Genomic DNA, 22,017 nt, shown 5'->3' with positions numbered 1-22,017 from the left:
TATATGTAATCTCAGGTGTCATAGTTATTAAATGTTTCTTATTAATTCAATATGAACTATCAGTAAGAATAATAAAAATCTGTGTTTATATATTTCATAAAATAAGTATTATATATCGTCTAAGTCATTGACAAAAAAAATGACATGTGAAAGAATCATTAGTCAATGAGGAAAGACGTTACCATGGGCTTACAAACTGTTTGGTATCTTATAACCATCTCTCTACTCTCTTGCTCTTCTTGCCTTTTTATTTGATGTATGTATTTTCTGACAACATCACAATTCAGCAGACCTGGGTTAGATCCCAGTTCCAACTTTTACCAGTTGTATGATTCTGGAAAAACTGTTCTCACTTTCTGTCTCTTCCTCTGTCCAACAGAAGTAATATTGTCTTTGAAGTAGTAGTAGTACTGTACAAATTAATGAGGTCATTTGTGTAAAACATCAAGTCCCATGCACACATTAGTGTAGCTTCTCAACAAATAACAGCTAATAGACATGATTACGACATAAACAATGAAATATTTCCAGTTTATAGTCTTAGAAAAAAATTTACATTCTTCTTAAAATTTACTGCAATATATAAAAATACATAGAACCATAATTGGCTCCATTTAATTCAACACAGTGCACTGAACAGAAGCTATGGATATTTTATAAGTTCTTTGGCATTTTCTCAGCCAAATAATAAAACAACCATACTTTCCTCATACTGTTATCAAGGTCAAATAATTTAATATGTATAAAATATTTAGAAAGGTTATCTAGCTCAATTTACTCAAAATAATTTTATTCCCCAAGAGCAATAAAGAGTGCTACATTATCAATATCTTTTTGTTTTAAAACATTCTGATTGCCTCAGCATAAATGGATTTAATCTTGAATTAATTCAAATTGCAAAGGGATAATTATAAGAAATAAGAAACATAGTACTTTTAGATAGAAAAAAAATCACTTGATTTTGATAGTCCCTGAAAATACCACTGGTAATAAGACAGTATTCTTATCTCAATAAAAAAATGAATAAATAAATAAAAACACAACCCAGTTAAAAAAAAAAAAAGGCAATTGTAAACATTATAGCCTGTGACACGTTTTTAGTCATTATAAAGTCAGTTTTGTACACTTAAGTCTACCCCTCTGTGATAATCAACAGCAGATCTATGTTGCCTTTTAAACGTAATCTTTGTATCTCCCAGCAATGACTTGCCCAGTGTTGGGTAAATAGGTATTAAATTGATGTTCAAAACTGTTTCAAGAAACCCCTAGGTAAGTAACCATGTCCCTATTATGCATGTGTCTCTATACTTAACAGTTTATTATTTCATTAAAATAATATAATTTTAGTTAAGCATTAGAGTATCCATATTATTGAATTTCTTGTACAATACCTTTTAATTTCTATAATTCTAATTTATCTCAGTTTTATTTTAGTATTTTTCTTCTTACGTACATATCTGGTTATTATTACTCATTTTTTGCAGGTGCCAAATATAGCAGTGCTGTAAAATAAGCTTGAATAACTAGCAATATTTCATCATCTTATAAGGAGTACTATTTACTAATTTAAACTTGCCCAAATATAAGCATATATTTACATGACTAAAATGCACACACACATTGTAAAATGTATATTAGTGACTTTTATCTAGTTTTTTTTGAGTCAATTGACATTCATTGAATATCTACCAGGTGCTAGGCATGGTGGTAGTAGGTCTGAGATGTCAAGGGTGTTTCAGCCCTCAAGGATCTTAATATTCAGATTAATTTTATTATTAATTTTTTTGTTGTTGAGAGCATAACACAGTAACATCTGATCAAAATTCTTGTAAAATCTTTCTGGAAATTAATGTGGTAAACAAAATAAATCTTGAATAAACTTCATTTTGGTGGAATTTTGTCTATACTATTCCCTGTTGGTCCCTCCCCCTTAACATTCTTTAGTTACATTTATTATCATTCTGCAACCTGATTGTTTTGCTATAGCCCATGAATTGCTTACTTGACATGAAAAACATTAGTCTTTTTTAATGCTAGCTTAACTCCTGGCAGAAAAATCCATGTTACTTATTCGTCCTGTGTTCCTTAAACCTCTTACCAGCTACTCTCCACCAAAATCCCTATACTCAGACCCCATTCTCTCTGAGCACTCTGAGGAGTGCTCCACATCAAAACCAAACACCCACTCCTTTTCTGCATCCACTTCATCTCAGTCTTGCTACCAATTACACTCAGTACTGTGAGATTATTGATCCTGCATGTTTTCAATAAACCAGTAACTCTCACCTTACACAGGATCTTCTTCACTGCATGACTGAATTCTAAACTTCCCTGGATATCTGCTAAATTTCAACACAGATCACCAAATTCTGAAACTGCTTCTGTGCGTGAAGCAACAGTAAAAACAAACAAACAAACAAACAAACAAAAAGCCCAGAAACACAAGACCAGTCATTATTGGTTCAAGCTTATGCCAATCAAGAGTTTAAAAGCAATTACTCACTAGGAAAAACAACCACCATAACCCAAACATAAACTGTATAAGTGATGACAGCTCCTCACAATTTTAGATTTTACCCTGTGGCTTCCAATCAATTCCTCCTCTTCCTTATCCAACCTCCTCCGGTTTTAATCAGATGGCCTCACTTATACCAATAGAAGTCATCAATACTAAGTCTCCCCTAGTAGCTGTTCATACCACATCTTTCCTCAGTTTCTTGCCTCTTCATTAATGAGCCTCCTCGTAAGTATTCTTCCCTCTCTCTGCAACTGATTCCATTACATTCTACTTTCTTAAATTAATTGACCCGCTGCTTTTTGCTGTATTTTAATTTTCTTAAATTAAATAATCTTAAATAAATAAAATATTTTGACTCATATCCCTTAACTGATAAAAATATGTATAAAATACAAACAGAAAATATGAAGTGCTTGCTACTGAGTGCTCTAAGGTTTTCTGTGGCAGAAATTTGAACTAAAGCTACCATACTTCATGCAATTATGCTCCATTTCCTTGAGGATTACTAGGACATAATTTATTACATTAATTGTTCCTATTCTGACATAATTTATTACAATAATTATTCCTATTCTCTGACACCCCTCCTGCCATGCTCACCACCCCAATAGATCTAGTTAGTGTCACAGCAGTTTTATAGACGATGTTGCCCTCTAGTGGCTTAAAAATTTCAAGTTGGCAAGTTGTCTATGTAGGATATATATCTCCAAGTATATATAAAAATTACTAGTAAATCTTTAAGTGTTTAACCAAATTTAGACATTTAAAACATTGTTTTAGCTCATTAGTGAGTAAAAATTTTAAATTATGGTCATTATTTGAGACATATGCAAGTAAGTTAATGGTATATCACAGATCGATTTAATTATAAAACTGGAAACAGTATTAAACATTTTTTGTTCTATAAGAAGAAAACCTGAGGCACAGAATCTTAAATAATTTGTTCACAGATACAAAATGAAATAAGTGCTACATCATCAACTGAACAGAAGATAGACAAAATGTGATAATTAGAAAAAATCTCTCAGATTTTCTTTTTCAACCTTTTCACTATTAATCCTCCCTTTAATGTTTCTAATCTGTATATCTGTTGTGAACAAAGAATAGAATGAAAAAAAGTGAGGAGAATATAAAACTTATCAGTAAATTTTACATTTCAGCATTCATGTTTTAAACAAAATGTTTAGTTTCATTAATATATTGATTTAAAAAAGCAAAACAAAAGTGATACATAGAGATACAAAACCTTACACAGTAATAAGAGTGCAATTTGGATTATAATCATGTTATTAGAGTAATAATCTCCATAAATATTATACAATTGCCATTTAGGATTTTAACCTAACCCAAAATGTTAAGTTAAAGACGTGGTCATTAAGTTGGACGTCTGGTTATCCTCTTTCATTTGTTACCCTGCCATGCCCCCTTGTGACTGATAAAAAAAGGTTTAATTTTTGCCTGATAATTATCTCTAGTCATGGCCATTAAAACAATGATTTTTATGTACTAGCATATATTCCTTGCTGAATTCTTTGCTAAAACACTTGCTATGCTGCTTTATCAAAAATGTTCTCTCCCCCAACCCTCAATTAAAAGAGTTGGCAAGAAAGACCTGTATATTTTCCAAAGACAGAATCGTATGGCAAGTCTGACAAGCTAAGCTTTTCCTCTACTTTCACTACTGGAGGCTATTTATTGTAAAAGCTACAAATACTTTTAAAAGTGGGCCTAGCAAAATTCCTTGAATACAGCTATGTCATAATTATTTATTGAATATTGGCTGAATCAGTTCTTAAGCCACCTCTGATATTTGAACTTGCCCCAGGAGTTTCAGAAATTGTTATTATTCTCAAAATGTTGTTTAAAGAATGTTTCTGATACTGCTGAAGATGATCAAAGCAATAATAGAGTTTATCAAACTACCTGATTTACACTACTAGATTCAATATCGAGAGAACTGACAGCCTCAGTATCGTTAAGAGTTTGTAGTTACTATTTCACTGGGTAAACCACCACATAGCATTCAGTTCAGAGAAGCCTGATGAACTTAATAGGAGTTTACAAAATGAGAGTGTGGGAGGTACAAACAAATTAAAAAGCTCAGTGTTTGTATTTTCTTTAAAAATGCTTGAAATGTTAATGTTTTAAATCTGGAAAAATTACTACTCAATAAAAATAAGTTATCACAAAAAGGTAAAAGATTAAGATACGAATAATATAACAATAAGATACACAAGTTGAACACTTCTGAATACAAAAATAAATCACGAGTAATTTATCAATGGCTAGTAAGTGAAGTGATGCGTGAATAAATATCAGTTATTCCTTGAAAATCAAAAGCACTTTTGCAATATTTACTTGTTTTAAAATTTTATATTTATATCTGGGTCTTAGAATGTACTGAATTATAATTAAAATATAATTAATAGAAAAAGATAAAAACAGTTTTATGAAATACTTTTTCATATGATTCCGTAAGCTAGATCTATAGGAAAAGTGTACATTTATTGCACTGCTCATGAGTAACAGGTCTTTTATGGAAACTTCTTACTAACAATAAGAACTTAAAAAAAAACTGATGTACAAAAGAAATGCAAAACCAATACAAATAACCATGTTCTTATATTTAAATGAGTAAATATTTAGTTATAAATAAAAAGTTATATGCAATTATTTTAAATAGTTTTAATTAAACATATAAGATCCTGATATTTCTTCTCTGACTCCATGTATTAAGTAATTATACTAAAATAATTAGAGGTATTCAAAGAAAAACAAATGATTTAAAGAGTATTCATAAGTGGGATAGAATAAAATATGCTTTAAAACATTTCCCAAGTCCTACAAAATCATAAAATATATAAACTTTGCTTTTCCAAGATTCCAAGTTGTGAATGAAGTCTTTATAGCTAAAATCCACGGAACTGATAAATTTGTATAATTTATTGAATAATCAAGCAATGTAAAAGCACACAAAAGAATAAGGAGTGAAGCAGATACTCTTTATAGAGTCAACGTTTCCCAAAATGAACCTGTTTTAAAACAACTTATAATTCTGAGTACACAATAGATAGAACAATCAATAGCAAAGTATATAAGAAAGAGGTGAAAAAAGTAAAAATAGTGTTTAAGAGTATAAGTCATTCAATGGTATAGCATAATTTTCTCTTAAGTTTATTTTTTTGGAGTAATTATCTTAGAGATAGTCATCTGTGAATTCATTACTTTCTTATTAAACATAATTTGTAAAATATATTTTAAAGGAATTATCTTCTATTTTGCATACACAGTTATTATTCAAAGAGCACTAACTACTCACCTATTTTTTTCTTTAGTTTCTTTGATTTCATTTTCTGTGCCCTCTTCAACATTTGCTGAGCAGTAGAAATGTCCTTAAAGCCCCTATTAAAAGATTAAATATAATAAAGTAAAATAAATATCCAGATCATATTTAGATATGCATATACATATAGACATGCAGTATAGCATACTAAAATAAATGTGAATTCCCATTTAAGAAACTAAATTAATCAGATGGATAGTTTCTTAAAAACTGATGTAAGTATTCTTAAAATCTTGAAAAGTATCTGTCTTGGACATTTAGCAGTCTCTCAATTTTTTAATTTATTAGCGTCAAATTGACTACATACCATTCTTCTGAAATTCTTTTTTCTTTTTCAGATTTTAGCAAACTCTTTCTACTGGTCTTTGATTCAGGTGTCCAGGAAGAAGTTCTATTTTCTGATCTGGCAATAGAAAAAAACCACTTTTAACTGAATCAATGTAAGTACATCAGCACTTTTTAAAACTACAAGCTGTTTATGTTGTCTCAAACTTGGAAACAAAATCTAAGTTAGCAAAAAACATTATCTTGAAAGGCAATAAAAGTCTGCCATTAATTTAAAATGTTTACATTTCAATTACTTGAAGCATATTTTAATCTCTTTGTCAAAAGTAATGCAGCACTGGAATTTTTAGTCTAATTATTATCTGTACCTATAGCAGATTAATTAATTAATTAATACTAATATAGCAGTATTTAAAGATCCACTTGTTTACAATAATTACATTATTTCTCTGACATATACATTTTGTAGTTGCTTTAATGTACCTACTTCATTCATTTTGCTTACACTGAAAAATCTTCATGACCATGATGTTTTTAGTACTAAATGTTCCATTTTCTAAACAAGTACATTCACATCTAGTTTTATAATTGTACTACTTTTGTAAGATACGTAATACTGTTGTTATTCACAGATTGATTCTCTAAAACAGTAGTTCAGCTTACCTGCCACTAAATTGTGTGTGTTCTGAAGAAGACAAATTTTCTTTGTCATTACATAACCATGCTTGAGCTGGATTACTTGGTAAATTAAATGAAGTATCATCCCATTTTAAGTTTCCAGGAATCTTTTCATAAAAAAAAGTAAGTAAGTGTTAAGTAAATTTTAAAATCCTAGCACTTATTTTGTATTACTTTACGTGCATATTACCAAATAGCCTCCTAAGGGAAACTCATTATAAAATTAAAAGTTATAATAAAATGAAATTTATGGAATATATTATACATGTCCTTTGTTGTAGTGGTGGAAACTATGCTTTTTGGGATAGCTCTCATATAGAAAATGATTGATTGTAAAGATCTTAAAAAATCTCAGAAAACTAAAACTTCAAAGATTATCAAATAAATAACAGATATTACAGTCCATTGACCTCTGACTGAAAATCTTCAGCTGTTGCCCTCTTAATGCATATTTTTGTATTTTTAAAGTGCTGTCAACTAGTGATTTTAGTCTACTGCCAAATATGCAGCTGAAGCATATCATTTTTTTTCTTTTGCTACTGTGAAATAAAGTGTTGAAAGAAATCCAAAATAAAGAAAAAAAGCAGCAAATGAAAGAAAAGCTACATGAAAAATTACATCTGGGGATGAGGAGGAAGTCAGAGGCTTCTAAAAGTAATTATGTTTTTCAAGTCAATAAATTGTATTATTAATCACTGCAACATAGCATAACCTTTAGAAACGAGCAAAGATCGAGGACTCAGAAGTTTCCATGACATGTTACCTTTGGCCAGTGCAGCTGGTTTGAAAGAAGCAGTGTTTGTGAAGGGAAGCGGGTGGAATCTGATGCTTGCCATTCTTCTTCTAAGGCAGCCTGCACAAATAATATAAAAATGTATGTAATTTAGCTTACATAACTTTTACAATGTTTCTTTTAAATTATCTTATAGACTACAAATGTTGACAAAGTATATCAGAATTTTTATTTATAGGAAATTTTCTATGTACTATTGTGAGATGATATTCATCTGTTTAATGAAAACACGCTAAAAATGGGATAAGACTTTTCATCTCTAAGTTTTGCATAAAGTGAAAACTTAATATTTGAATGCTCTAAAAAATGAGGTGCAGACTCTTCGGTGTATTTAACTGTTTATAACTATGACCCTGAGACAAATCTAGATGGATCTGAGTAAAGTCATTTTTTTAGCTCTTTACAGTACAGACATCACTATTGAAAATTTATAGTATTTTAATATGTTAGTATCAATTTTTCTATAAACAGTCTATAAACCAGCTTTTTCTTAATTTTTTTTTAAATTTCACAAAGTTTCTGAATAGAGTAAAAAAACATACTTTGTGGCAATGATTAAAACCATACAAGGAACATAGTCCCTGATTTTTATTCTCTAATTCAACTATTCAAATAACAAAAATAAAAATTTAAGCCCAAATTTGGAAATCCCTATTTTAAACTCCCTCTCTCTTTACCTTAAAACATTTTTCTTCATTTTATGGAATTTCCAAATTTATTATATCTTTCTACAATGGAACCTGCTAATTATATTAGTGTTGTATAATTTAGGATGTAATTATCTGATTTTTACTTGATTGAATAAATAATATGGCTTAGAAGTAATTTCTGTGTTTCTGTATTTTATTTTTGGGAAAAAAAAACATACTTAGAATACCAATTTTTTAAAAAGGTTCTAAAATAATCAAACATTTTATGATTTAAAACTAGAATAATTTATTCTGAGGGGATGTAAATGCAATTTTTCATTTACACAATTGCAGTGTGTCTTGACTGCCTTTTGAAAGACCATTGGAAAGGCAGGCCTAGAACATACTGACTATAGGAAGGTAGTGCAATGACAGAATTTCACTTAATAAAATTTAGTCTTAGGATACCTACTCAAACTCACACCATTTGAATGTTATGTAAATAGTGTGCCTCTACTCAGTTGCTAGACAGATCAACTGTTACATTTCTACAGTTATATATGGTTTAATATATATTTGGTTGAAGAATTGCTATTTGTTGGTTTTATGAGAGGAATAAATTCAAGAGCTCTTTTGCATAACATGGTTACTATAGTTAATAACAATATAGTGTATTCTTGAAAATCATTAAGAGAATACATTTTAAGCATTCTCACCACAAAACAATGTTAACTATGTGAGGTAATGTACATGTTAATAAGTTCAATTTAGCCTTTCTACGATGTATACATATTTCAAAATGTCATGTTTTACACAATAAACATATACAATTTTTATTTGTCAATTAAAAAATTCAAATTTCAGTATTGGTAAATAATTCAATAACTGTAAAAAAAAATGCACTATTGGAAAAAGAGACAGAAAGAGGCAGAGAGAGACAAAGCTCTCTCACCACAGCCATGAGTATTCCTCCTTCTTATCCTCACAGAAAGAAAAGGGTTGAAAATGGCAGTCTAGAAACAATGGCTACAGTTCAGGGAGACTCTAAAATAAAAGGAAACACATATGCTTTGGTACTTTTGGAAAATTATAGAAAAAAAGATACGGCCATTTACTTCTAATATATTTAAGCCATGTATGTTGATTGTTTGTTAAATCAGGCTAGTAATTCAGTAAACTCCCACTGATTTATACAATCAAAATTCTCTCTTTAGCTCATCATGAATGACAAAGAAATCTAATGACTGTTCTGTTAAAATAAGGGGGGGGGATGGAAATTTTTATTTGATGTAAAATTGTAAACATGATTCAGAACTTATTTTATTTTCAATGAAAAGGAAAATCCAGTCACAACTCAGGGAAGATCAAGGGCCACAATACATCAGCTATAATTGAATTAGCATTTTTATTCTGCTGAAAACTGCTAAATTGATGAGAAAATGTGAAGGAGACAATATTACAAAGGCAACGTGCCACCTGATGAGTGGTTACGGAAAAGGACCAGCATTATCAGGCAAGTTGCCTGACTTTTACACTGGTTTTATACAAACAGCCTTTTAAAAATTTTTATTTCCTTAAACACCTGCCAAACCATCTACTTTTTATATTCTCTAGAAATCCAGCTGTTGTCTCTCTTCAGCAGGACAAGATCCCGCAAAGCACAGTAAACTTCTTTGCCACATCATAGAGATGTTGATAGAGTGCTCTTCCTTGGAAAGTCTATATAAAGTCTGGAGAAAATTGACATTTTCTAATTAATACCTAAAAGTACAGAAAACTTTGAAAATAGCTTTTTTTGGTTGAATAGAAAGTTTAAGAAACTTTTATAGAATTCCAGAACAATTATTTAACTACTATCTCTTAGAAATTTCTAGAAGCATAAAGAGAAGGTTTTATATAAAATGTTAAAGATGCTTTTGGTAATTATATAATCACAACCAAAAATACGTTACCAAGATAATGAATGTATATGTATTCAAGCTTATTAATATCAAATAGATTTGGCATTACCTAGTATGCTGAGGGAAATAAAAATCTCAAAATGTCAGGAAAAATTGGCTAAGAGTTATAAATATTTTTATGTATGTTAAATATTTTTAAATGTATGTTAATATGTGGTGCTTACCACTGCAAATTTATACAAATTTCAGTTGTTGCTTAATAAAGCCTTTTACTCACATAGACCAATGGAACAGAACAGAAACCTCAGAAATAATACCACCCATATACAACCATCTGATCTTCACCAAACCCTACAAAAACAAGCAATAGGAAAAAGATCTCCTGTTCAATAAATAGTGCTGAGAAAACTGGCTAGCCATATGCAGAAAACTGAAACTGGACAACTTCCTTACACCTTATACAAAAACTAACTCAAGCTGGATTAAAGACATAAATGTAAAACCTTGAATCATAAAAACCCTAGAAGAAAACGTAAGCAATACCATTCAGGACATAGGCAGAGGCAAAGACTTCATGATGAAAATGCCAAAAGCAACTGCAGCAAAAGCCAAAATTTACAAATGGGTTCTAATTAAAATAAAGAGCTTCTGCTCAGCAAAAGAAACTATCATCAGAGTGAACAGGCAACCTACAGAATGGCAGAAAACTTTTGCAAATTTCCCAATTGACAAAAGTCTAATATCTAGAAGTTACTAGGAACTTGAACAAATTTACAAGAAAAAAACAATCCCATCAAAAAAGCGAGCAAAGGACATAGAGACTTCTCAAAAGAAGACATTTACATGGCCAAAAAACATAGGAAAAAACGCTCAACATTACTGATCATTAGAGAAATGTAAATCAAAACCAAAATGAGATACTATCTCACACCAGTCAGAATGTCAATTATTAAAATGTCAAGAAACAATAGAGGCTGGTGAGGCTGTGGAGAAATAGGAACACTTTTACACTGTTGGCGGTAATATAATTTACTTCAACCATTCTGGAAGACAGTATGGAGATTCATCAACGATCTAGAACCAGAAATACCATTTGACCCAGCAATCTCATTACTCGGTATATACCCAAAAGAATATAAATCATTCTACTATTAATATACATGCACACATATGTTTACTGCAGCACTATTTACAATAGCAAAGTCATGGAACCAACCCAAATGCCCATTAATAATAGACTAGATAAAGAAAACGTGGTACATATACACCATGGAATACTACACAGCCACAAAAAGGAATTTGATCATGTCCTTTGCAGGGACATGGATGAAGCTGGAAGCCATCATCCTCAGCAAGCTAATACAGGAACAGAAAACCAAACACCGCATGGTCTCACTCATAACTGGGAGTTGAACAATGAGAACATATGGACACAGGGAGGGGAACAACACACACCAGGGCCTGTTGGCCGAGGGGGAGGCAAGGAGAGGGATCTTTGAGGACACGTCAATAGGTGCAGTGAAACACCATGGGACACGTATACCTATGTAACAAATCTGCACATTCTGCACATGTATCCCAGAACTAAAAGTAAAATAAATAAATACATTAAAAAAAAAAACCCTTCTGTTCAGATATTCTTTAACTTACAACCGAGGATTTGGAAAGCTTTCTGGCTACTTGAGAATTATTATCAAATGTACTTATTACTTATATATTGAAAATGAAGTTGAACTTGGATAGATATGTAACTGGCAATGGAGGCAGCCTTCACCTGGAGACATCACTTCTGGTTTTGTATTTGTAGCCTTTCTGATACAGTAACCAGGTACACTCCTATGGAAAAGCACTATTGCCATTCTATTTGATTCCTTTAGAAACTAAATGACTGGCACTTAGAGTTCTCGTGACTCACTGGCTTGATAATTCCCATTTTGGGTAGGACAACTTGAATTCAATGACTAACAAGGTGAGAAGGTCCCAAAAGGTCTTACTTGTAAAAAGAAAATGATATACTTAAAAATGCAGCCAGCCTGGCCCCAGTAGCATTCAGTTTTTCATGGAAAAAAAAAAAAATATATATATATATATATATATAGCAGCTATCTATCTCAGGGAACACTTATCTCCACTTCACTGCCTGAACCAAAGTTGCTGTCTCACAAGGACCTCAATTCACCCAAGTTCCCTTAAATTATTGGGCCTGGTTCAGTGATGGTTTGGCTAAGCAGAAACCAAGCTGATTCTTGGACTGTTGGCAATGGCCTAACAGTTGGTTCTGCCACATGAAAAACTAAAGACACCATGACTTGAACCCTCAAATAAGAAAAACAAATCACAGCTGCCTATAGAACTGTCTGTGTTATTCATACAGATGCCCAAGGAAAGGGCCCATTCCCTAATGAGAATCACTGGAATCAAGTCACTGATTGGGTTTAACTTTATATCTAAGGTAGACCTACTTTTTATACCAGATTTGTGATTCCTGAAAAATTTGCTCATTTGTCTTATAGTGAAGGACGTCTCATCTTGTGGATTTTTGCCCCTTCCTGTTGGAAAATTGATTACACTACACCTTCAAATATTTGCCACTGTTAATATCTTTTAGGTTATCCATCAGCTGACTTCCGCCATACAAATGTGGCCTTTGAAATTAGTTGCCTAAGTTTTCGGTTTTCTGGACCATTTGATTGTGACAGTTATGACACAAGCCAATCAACAATGAACTGATAATCTACGCCTACCTCTATCACCTCCTTCTATCCACACAACTAGATAAAGCAATTTGATCAGTGAGCATAGTTCTCCCCCCAAAAAATATCATATTCTTGCAGCCACTTCCTAGGTAATGATTAGGAAAATTGCATAGAGGGTAATAGAGATCTATTTGGACAACTCAGGATTCTATCCTGACTATTCCTGGGTATGATGAGTATCTCTTTTCTCTAATAGCGAGTATAGGCCAGAACAATTAAACAACGTACAGCCTGGCCAAAAGAAGAGCAAGAGTATTCAAACTAATCTTAGTTATGGTTTATAAAAGGCACTTGTTCCTTGTTCCTGAACTTTCAAGATGAAAGGTCTAAGTGTCAATAGAGAATGATTAGAAAAATGGTAAAGTTATAGCTATTGAAATATAACACCCTAATTTTGAGGGAGTAGCTGGATAACAAAAAACCAGAATCTTTGAAAGGAATACCTTAAATCCTGGGAAGCATAAAAGAGGGAGATTTTTATCTTTTGAACTGCCCCTACGACCTACTTCAAAAAAACAAAAAACAACAAACAAACAAACAAACAAAAAAACTTCTGCAGGACTGTCGCAAACTGTTGCAAGCACCTTAAATTTAACTTACTAATGGACCTGCCGTCCCATTCCAGGGGGCCCTGAACACAATTTGATAGTAATTTACCTTAAGTTTACTAAGAAATCCATCAAGACAGCAGGACATGGCCCCAGATGTTGCACTTCCCTTGTGAAACAGATGTGGATATTTTCCCCATCCCCATCCTCAGTCATCCCATGGGGTGGACAAATGCCACTTAGAAGGTGTAGTGGTCATAACATAAGTGTTAAGTCAACAGCACTATAGCCCTAGAAAGCATTCAGGTCAGCTTCAACTCGCTGAACATGGTTATTCTGGATGGCAGAATTGTCCTATAATTCCTTCCTGAGGGACAAGAAGGAGTCCAGCTATAGTTAGATTACAGTCTCAAGGCTATTGGGAAGATCTATTAAAACATTAAGGAGAAAACACCTGGACTATTGATAGTAACCTTAATTGCATGAACCATGAGGCAAATCTAATTGATTTTTGTCCCAGCCCCTGTCAGATTATTCAGGGTGGCCACTGGAATGGTATACTTATTAGAAAATTTGTCATGTAAAAACAAGGGATGGATATTTTGGGGACACAATTCTCCATGGATCTCTAACAATTCTGCATGACTTTTGACCGATTTTATTACAGACTATTTTTCCAAAGATGTTCATAAAACTAACAGAATCGGAAGGCAGAGACTGTGTTTCCCTTTGGAATAGAGGGCAAAAATTTGTTTGCTGTCTGGTGTAATAAAGATAACTTTCTCTGGAGCATAGGATGGGCAGGGTTGCTAACAGCCTTTTAGAAGATATGGGATATCCTAGGCTCAAGACTACTAGAAAGACATTCTTCAGATTTCCTCCTATGGAACTTAGGGGAAAAGGAGAATTGGTACATGAAGCTCTTGCTGCCTGCTGTCAGAGGTAATAAGTGTTTTTGTCTCTTGAAGTTTCATTTCTTCTATCAGCATCCTGACTTGTTAGAGTTCGTGTAGGATAAAATCTCAGATCCCTCATAGTTCTTGGCACTTAATAAATTAGGATAAACTATACTTAACAAACATAAAATAAAATTACTCTTGGTTGTAAGTGTTCCTTGGTTAATCACATGTTAAATGAAATCACATTTCAGAGAGGCAACAAATCAACATAAGGAAACATTTCGTGGCCAACTGGTCTAGGCTTTTGGAACCTGGCCAATTTATCAAGATAATTTTATATTTACTTCTTTTATAAAAATTATAATTAGCTGAAAATATTCTAATATATTTCTGATATTCCCTAAACTTAGAGCTATGGTTTTTTCTGTATATTTACCTATCCTGGCACTAAGCGTGGTGTCTGCCATATTGTAAGCATTGTTGGCACCAAAGAAAAAATAAGTTTGAAAAGATTTTATATAATTGCATAAGGATATGTCTTAAAAATCCAGACCTAAAGGCAACTATTGTTTTCAACTAAATCAGTGAAAAAAGGGAAATCCTAGTCAGATAAGTTCTGTATACAGAAAAGTTTGAGCGAAGAAAAAGAAAAAACAATTTGATTACATCATCTGAAGTTTTAAGATGATTTTAAAATAAAGTGATGGCAATGGAAAAGGGGGCAAAGATAAGTCAAAGGAAGACAAAGCAACAGTACTTTCCTTACTGGTACTAGCTTTAATCACTAGCTCCCCTAAACAATAATCTCCACATTGCAAACAAAATTATCCACTTAAAATATGAACAATATTTAGCTCCCTTTCTCGAAACCCAATAATAATATTCTATCACATTTGAAATAAAATCTAAAGTGCTTGACATCATATCCTAGGCCTAATGTGGACTGATCCCTGGCTACTTTTGTATTTCTTCTCTTCTCTCTTTTTCTCCTTTACTAATCAGCCTACCTATTGTAAACTTTCTGTTCCTTTAATACACTGATTTCGTATTTCAAGCCTTACATACTTGCCTTACACTTAGCCCAAAACAGTGTACTGTTTTGTTTATATGAAACTTATTCCCTCACTTTATTTTCACATCTCTATTCAAGGGTTATACCTTATACTGGCCTTTCTTGATCAACCAATTAAACACTATGCTCCATACTTTAAACCTCCTTAATATTTACAGTAATTTTCAGTATCTTATTTTATACTATATATTTATATATGTACTTATTGTCTGTTACCTCAAATAAAATGTAAATTCTATGAAGTCAGGGATCTTATCTCTTTTCTTCACTGTGGTAAGAACAATGCCTAGAAGATTTAAAATGATTGTTGAGTACTGAAATACTCATTTATAAATATTTCAGTTCTGCAGTTGGAGACCATTATCCTAAGTGAACTAATGCAGGTCCACAAAACCAACCATGGCGTATTCTCACTTATAAGTTGGAGCTAAATAATGAGTACACATGGACACAAAGAAGGGAACAACAGACACTGGGGTCTACTTGAGGGTGGAGGACAGGACGAGGTGAGGATCGATAAACTAGTTGTCGGGTACCATACTTACTACCTGGATGATGAGATAATCTGTACTCCAAACCCCATGACACATGATTTACCTATATAAAAAAGCTGTACATTTACCCCTGAAACTAAAGTTAAAATTTTTTTTAAAGATATCAGTTCTGGCTCAATACAGGGACACATTTCTTGCTTCTTTAAGCTGACTAAAAAACAAAACATAAACAGCTGATAGAAAGATAACTATAAGTGATCCAGGTAATGCATTAAATTACAAAGGTTTGAAAATACTTATTATGTTCAAGAAAATGGTGGACATAATAGAAAATTTCAACATACAAATGGAATTTATAAACAAGAATCAATTAGAAATTTTATAACTAAAAAATAGAATAACAAAATAAGAATTCAATAGATAGGCTAAAAACATCACGAGATAAAGTAGGGAGGATGATTAATGAACACAAAGTAGGTCGGTAGGAAGCATCCAACATAAAATATGATCACTCCATGACATTTGTCTGAGCAATGATTCTTAAAATATGAACCCAACAGCACAGAAAGACAACAAAAGCAAAAATAGAAAAATGGGGTTACATCAAATTAAAAAGATCCAGTGTAGCAACGTAAACAATGAAGAAAATGAAGAGATAACCTACAGAATGGGGGAACATATTTGCAAATCATATATCTGATAAGAGGTTAATATCCAAAATATATAAGGAACTCAAACAACTCAATAACAAATGAACAAATCAAGCAACTGGAAATGAGCAAAGGACCTGAATAGACATTTCTCAAAAGAAGACATACAAATGGCTAATAGGTATATGAAAAAACACTTAACATCTTTAGCCATCAGGGAAATGCAGATTAAAACCACAATGAGATATCACCTCACACATGTTAAAATAGCTATATCAAAAAGATGAAAGATAACAAGTGTTGGTAAGGATATGGACAAAAGGAAACCCTCACACACTGTTAGTGGAAAAGTAAATTAGTATAAGCCATTATGAAAAGCATTATGGAGGCTCTTCAAAAAAATTAAAAATAGAACTGTCATACGACCCAGAAATTCCACTACTAGGTACACCAAAGGCAATAAAATCAGTATGTTGAAGAGATATTTGTATCGTTGTTTTCACTGTAGCATATTATCCCAATAACCAAAATATGGAATAAACCTGCGTCTGTCATTGGACACATACACAATGGAGAATTATCTGTTCATAAAAAAGATGGGAACTGGTCATTTGCAACAACATGAATGAATGAAGAGGACATTATGTTAAGTGAGATAAGCCAGGCACAGAAAGAGAATACCTCATGGTTTCACTCACATGGGTAATCTAAAAAACTTGATATCATAGAAGTAGAGAGTAGAATGGTGATTACTAGGGTTTAAGGTGGTCAGTAGGGGTGGTGGTGGTGGTTGCAGGAGATCTTGGTCACAGGATACAAAATTTCATATAGATAGGAGGAATAAGTTCAAAAGATCTGTTATGCAACATGACGACTAAAACTAACAATAGACTGTGTTCTTGAAAAATGTTGAGAGTGAATGAAAGTATTCTCACTATAAAAGTAATGTGTTAAGTAATGAATATGGCTAATTAGCTGGATTTACACATTTCACAAGGTATATATACTTCAAAACATCAAATAACAAATATTTGAAATAAATTTGGACAAGAGATTTCCAAAACTGATGAAAGATTCAAAAAGTTATATGATCTCACCAACTCCAAGCAGGGCAAATAAAGAAAATCATACCCAGCTTGAAAAACAAAAATAGAAAATCAACCTCAAAAGTCACCTGGGGGATGGGATAGGAAGCCAATATCTTCAGAGAAGAAAAATTAAGACTTAATACTGACTTTTCAACAGGAACTATGGAAGCCATAAATGCTAACAAAATGGCATATTTAAAAATTGAAAGCCTAGCTAGAATTCTATTCTTAGAGAAGATAAATATTTAGATAAATATTCCAAAATATTTTAAAAAGAAATAAATTTTCAAGCAATCAAAAACTGACCCCTACTAAAGAGTGTCTTTCAGGCAAAAGAAAATGATCCTAGATGGAAACATGTTAATGCAGGAAAAAATGAAGTGCATGAAAAAATAAAACCCAATTAATTAACTAGTGAGTAAAGGGAAAAAATAGAAAAACAAAAATATTTGATAAATGCAAAAGAGGGTAATAAAAAGGAAAAAATCAACATAGAACAAATAGAAAACAAATGAAAATTGTATAAACCAAATTATATTCTAAATTAAAATAAATTAAAAGTCTAAATACTCTAATAAAAATAATGCCAGAATAAAATATAAAAATAAGCAAAACCTAACTATATGCAGTTATAAGATACATTTTAAATATAAAATCACAGTAAAGTTCAATGAGAATGGTTAGAAAGATACACACTATGAAAACAGTAGCCACAAAAAAAGCTGCAGTAGGTATAAAATATCAAAGGAAATGGCCCTTAAGCAATTAGTTAAAGAGGGAAACTGTTGTTCAAGAGGAAAATATTATTATAAGAGGGTCAATGATACAATGATTTAACTAGCCTCAAAATGTATATGCCCCAAAAACTCAGTCCCAAAGTATGAGGTCAAATTTGGCAGAAATAAAAGCCAATTTAGAGAAATCCATCAGCACAGTAAGAGATTTTAACACTCTTCTCTCAATACCTCATAGACTGCCCCTCCTGCAAATCACTTAGGATACAGAAGATTTTTTAAAAAAAAAAAAAAAGTTAAAGTAATGGAGATTTTTAGTAACAATATACTTACCTACAGAATACATACTTTTATGTTCACATGGAACATTTTCAAAAATATAGTATATGCTGAGACAAAATTTTAAACAACAAAGAACATCAATCCTATATCAAACTCTCCTAGAAAACAGAAACAGAAGAAACACTTCCCAGGGAAATGTATAAGGCCAACATAATATGATACTAAAACCCAAAGAGGGAGCTGTATAAGAAACAAAATTTATACAGTCAATTTCTTTTTGAATAACATGAGAAAATGCTAAACAAAATAACAGCAAATATAAGCTAGTAATAGGTAGAAAAAGATAATGCATTAGTCAGTTTAGACTAAGATTACAAGGTTTAATGTTTGAAAGTCAATGTGAGATGCATTAAAAAGTTTTTGATAAAATCCAAATTGCATATAAAGTCACCATCATCATCATTATCAGCAGCAGCAGCAGCATCTTAATCTCTAAGATTCTAAGGAAGTTAACTTCCTTAAACCATACAGAGTTTCTCTAAGAAACCTCTAGGAAGCATCTTACTTAGTGGTGAAATATTGAAAGCTTTCACCCTGAGACAAGGAACTAGAAAAAGACGTTTGCTAATAACACCACTATTTAACATTGTAATGGAAGTAGTAACCAGGATAATAAGACAAGAAAAATAAATAACAGGTATACGAATTAGAAAAAAAGAGAAAACTGTCATTCTCAAGTGATATGATTGTGTATATAGTATATTCAAAATATTTGACAGATAATCTATTAAAATTAATAAGTGATTTCAGCAAAGTGGTTGAATATGAGGTGTATATACAAAAATAAATTGTATTTCTATATATGCTTAGGAACAAATCCAACTGAAAATGTACAAGACCAGTATGAACAAAATCTTCATGGTGTCTTGCTATTGTAGATATTCCAAAATGCTTTGAGTATTTGATTTTAGTCAGTATTAACACATTAGAAAGAACAGAAACTGACCTCTAATTAATACAAGTCATTATGAAATATTGTATTTCATAAGTATTTTCCATATTGAGGTTTGTTATGGAAAACTGAAGTGAGGAAAGCAGGCTTCAATTTACTCAATGTCTTCAAAAACAAGGTAAATTAAATTCAGTTTTAAAACACTGGAGATAAATTTAGACTAGAAAGTAAGGCAGAAAGATTTTGCATATAAGTGTATTTTAAAAGCATTTACATTGTCGTCATGATACCTAGGGTTTATTATTATTATTATTATTACATAGAAGTAAAAACACAATTTTTCCTGAGAATAAATAGCTGACCTTATAAGGAATGTGAAGAAAGAAACAGTTCAATTTATTTGAGCATTTAAGATTTGAGAGATGAAGAGTGCAGAATAATGGTAGATTTTACAATTATACTATCCAAATATCAACTAAAAATATTATCGCTGACATTTCTAGAAACGTGCTAATCAGCAGCATGTTCCAAAAAAGCAGTTTCCTAACCTAATAGAATAATGTTGAATTTTTAAGGGCTTCTTTAAGGTATGATTATGCCTATGAAAACAATTCAGATGTGAGCAATAGTGCTCTGCCTCTACAACAGCTTCATCTTCATAATCTTACTGATAACATTTTCATAAATTCATAATGCAGTATTGCAATAAAATTTGGAGACTTTCAGTAAATCATGTTTGACAGAAAAAAATTGAGAAAACATATAAAATAGATTTCAAGTCTCCTAACTGAATTTTGAAAAATACCGTACAATTGAATATCAAAATTCTCACTGATGTGTCACATATTCACACATGCAAACAGAAGACTATATTTACCTCTTGCAGTTAGGGCATGTGGTGATACCACTCCCATTTCATTTTCCTATTAACACATTAAAGTTTCCAGAAATAAATTAGACCAGTTATTGTGAGATGGCATCTGGTAAGAGAATCTTGAAGCTCATTAAGATACAATAAATGTATTCTTACACATATTTTTGAATGATTTAATAACAGAATGTCTACAGTTGATGCCCGTTTTGTTACATAGTATTGGCCTGCTGAAGAGATCTTTCCTGTTCTGGGCCCTTTTTAAACCTGGAGCATCATTCCCAAGCATGATCTACGCAGCCTCTAGAACCTAAAGAGGTTTACCAACTTCTTCTTCTTAGTGGTGGAAACTACATGAAGCAACAATCCACCCTTTACTTTGGAGGTAATGCCCACATGTCCCAGTTTATTACACTCCTAGAAATTCCACTGCTGTGATGAGCCACTGAATCTTCACAGGATTTCTCTCTCACCATCACATCCTTGTTCATTTCTCATGAACCTTGGCTAAGCGCTGCAAAAAATTAACTAGAACTCCATTCACATATCTGCTACATAAGACTACCATGATTACAATGATCAGAGTATAAACTTCATGGTCAGGTTTTAAAAAGATAAGGAGAACTTTGGAAAAATGATGGTCATATAGGTAGATGAAGGAAAATAAAGAGAAATGTGTATGTTTCATGTTTGTTTAACATAGGCTTTTTTCTAGCATAAAAGATAAGCATTTTTAATTATGTAATTAAAACATTTTTTAATTGTTTTTAAAAAATCTCTTTTATATCATATGACCTTTAGAGTTATATTAATTTATATCCCATCCTCCTACAAAAATCTTTTAAGGCAGGGCATTTATAACTAGGTAGCTAAGCCAAATGCAGATTAGGATAATTTTATGCCCTGAGAAACTTCATCACCTTCCTGCAATGATACATCGAGAAGAACACAGTATCACCTCTGTTGTATTCTCACCAATAATACATAACCTGAATACAATGAGAAGAAACTATATAACAAGTACAAATTCAGAGATACTCTACAAAACAATTTTTCAGTAGTCTTTAAAAGTATTAAGTTTGTAAAATACAGAAAAAAGATGAGGAACTGTTCCAGTTAAAGGAGACTAAGAAAAAATGACAACTAAATGCAACTTATGATTCTGGATTAGATCTCAGACTAAATATAGGCCATTACTAAGACAACTCACAAATCTGATAAAGTTGATTAGATCATAGTAGTGCATCAGTGTTAATTCCCTAATTTTGATAACTGGAGAATATGGTTGAAGGGCACAAAGACACTCTTGTAAAATATTTTACTGCTACCTTTGCACACTATACAAGTTTGCAGGATAAATGAAGATGTTAGGAAAAGTTTTTCAATGTTAAGACACTTTCTCAGGTGTTATTTGAAAAAGATCTGTAACAATATTAATAGGATAAACACCTTAGAAATTAGTTTAGCTTCAAAATAGTACACTAAACATATTTTAAGACCAGTATTTATATACTGTAGTTCACA

General features: G+C 31.8%; 1 protein-coding gene across 1 annotated transcript in view; it reads right to left on the bottom strand.

Moving 5' to 3' along the window:
- LRRIQ1 (leucine rich repeats and IQ motif containing 1) overlaps positions 1-22,017 on the bottom strand; it is a 133,797-nt gene that overhangs the window by 3,202 nt on the left and 108,578 nt on the right. Inside the window, 4 exon segments of the mRNA XM_077953101.1 lie at positions 5,838-5,920; positions 6,169-6,264; positions 6,810-6,931; positions 7,588-7,677. Of these exon segments, the coding sequence (XP_077809227.1) occupies positions 5,838-5,920; positions 6,169-6,264; positions 6,810-6,931; positions 7,588-7,677 (391 nt within the window).

Source organism: Macaca mulatta, chromosome 11, assembly GCF_049350105.2.
Source record: "Macaca mulatta isolate MMU2019108-1 chromosome 11, T2T-MMU8v2.0, whole genome shotgun sequence".
NCBI lineage: Eukaryota > Metazoa > Chordata > Mammalia > Primates > Cercopithecidae > Macaca > Macaca mulatta.
This window is presented reverse-complemented; position numbering and strand designations above follow the sequence as displayed.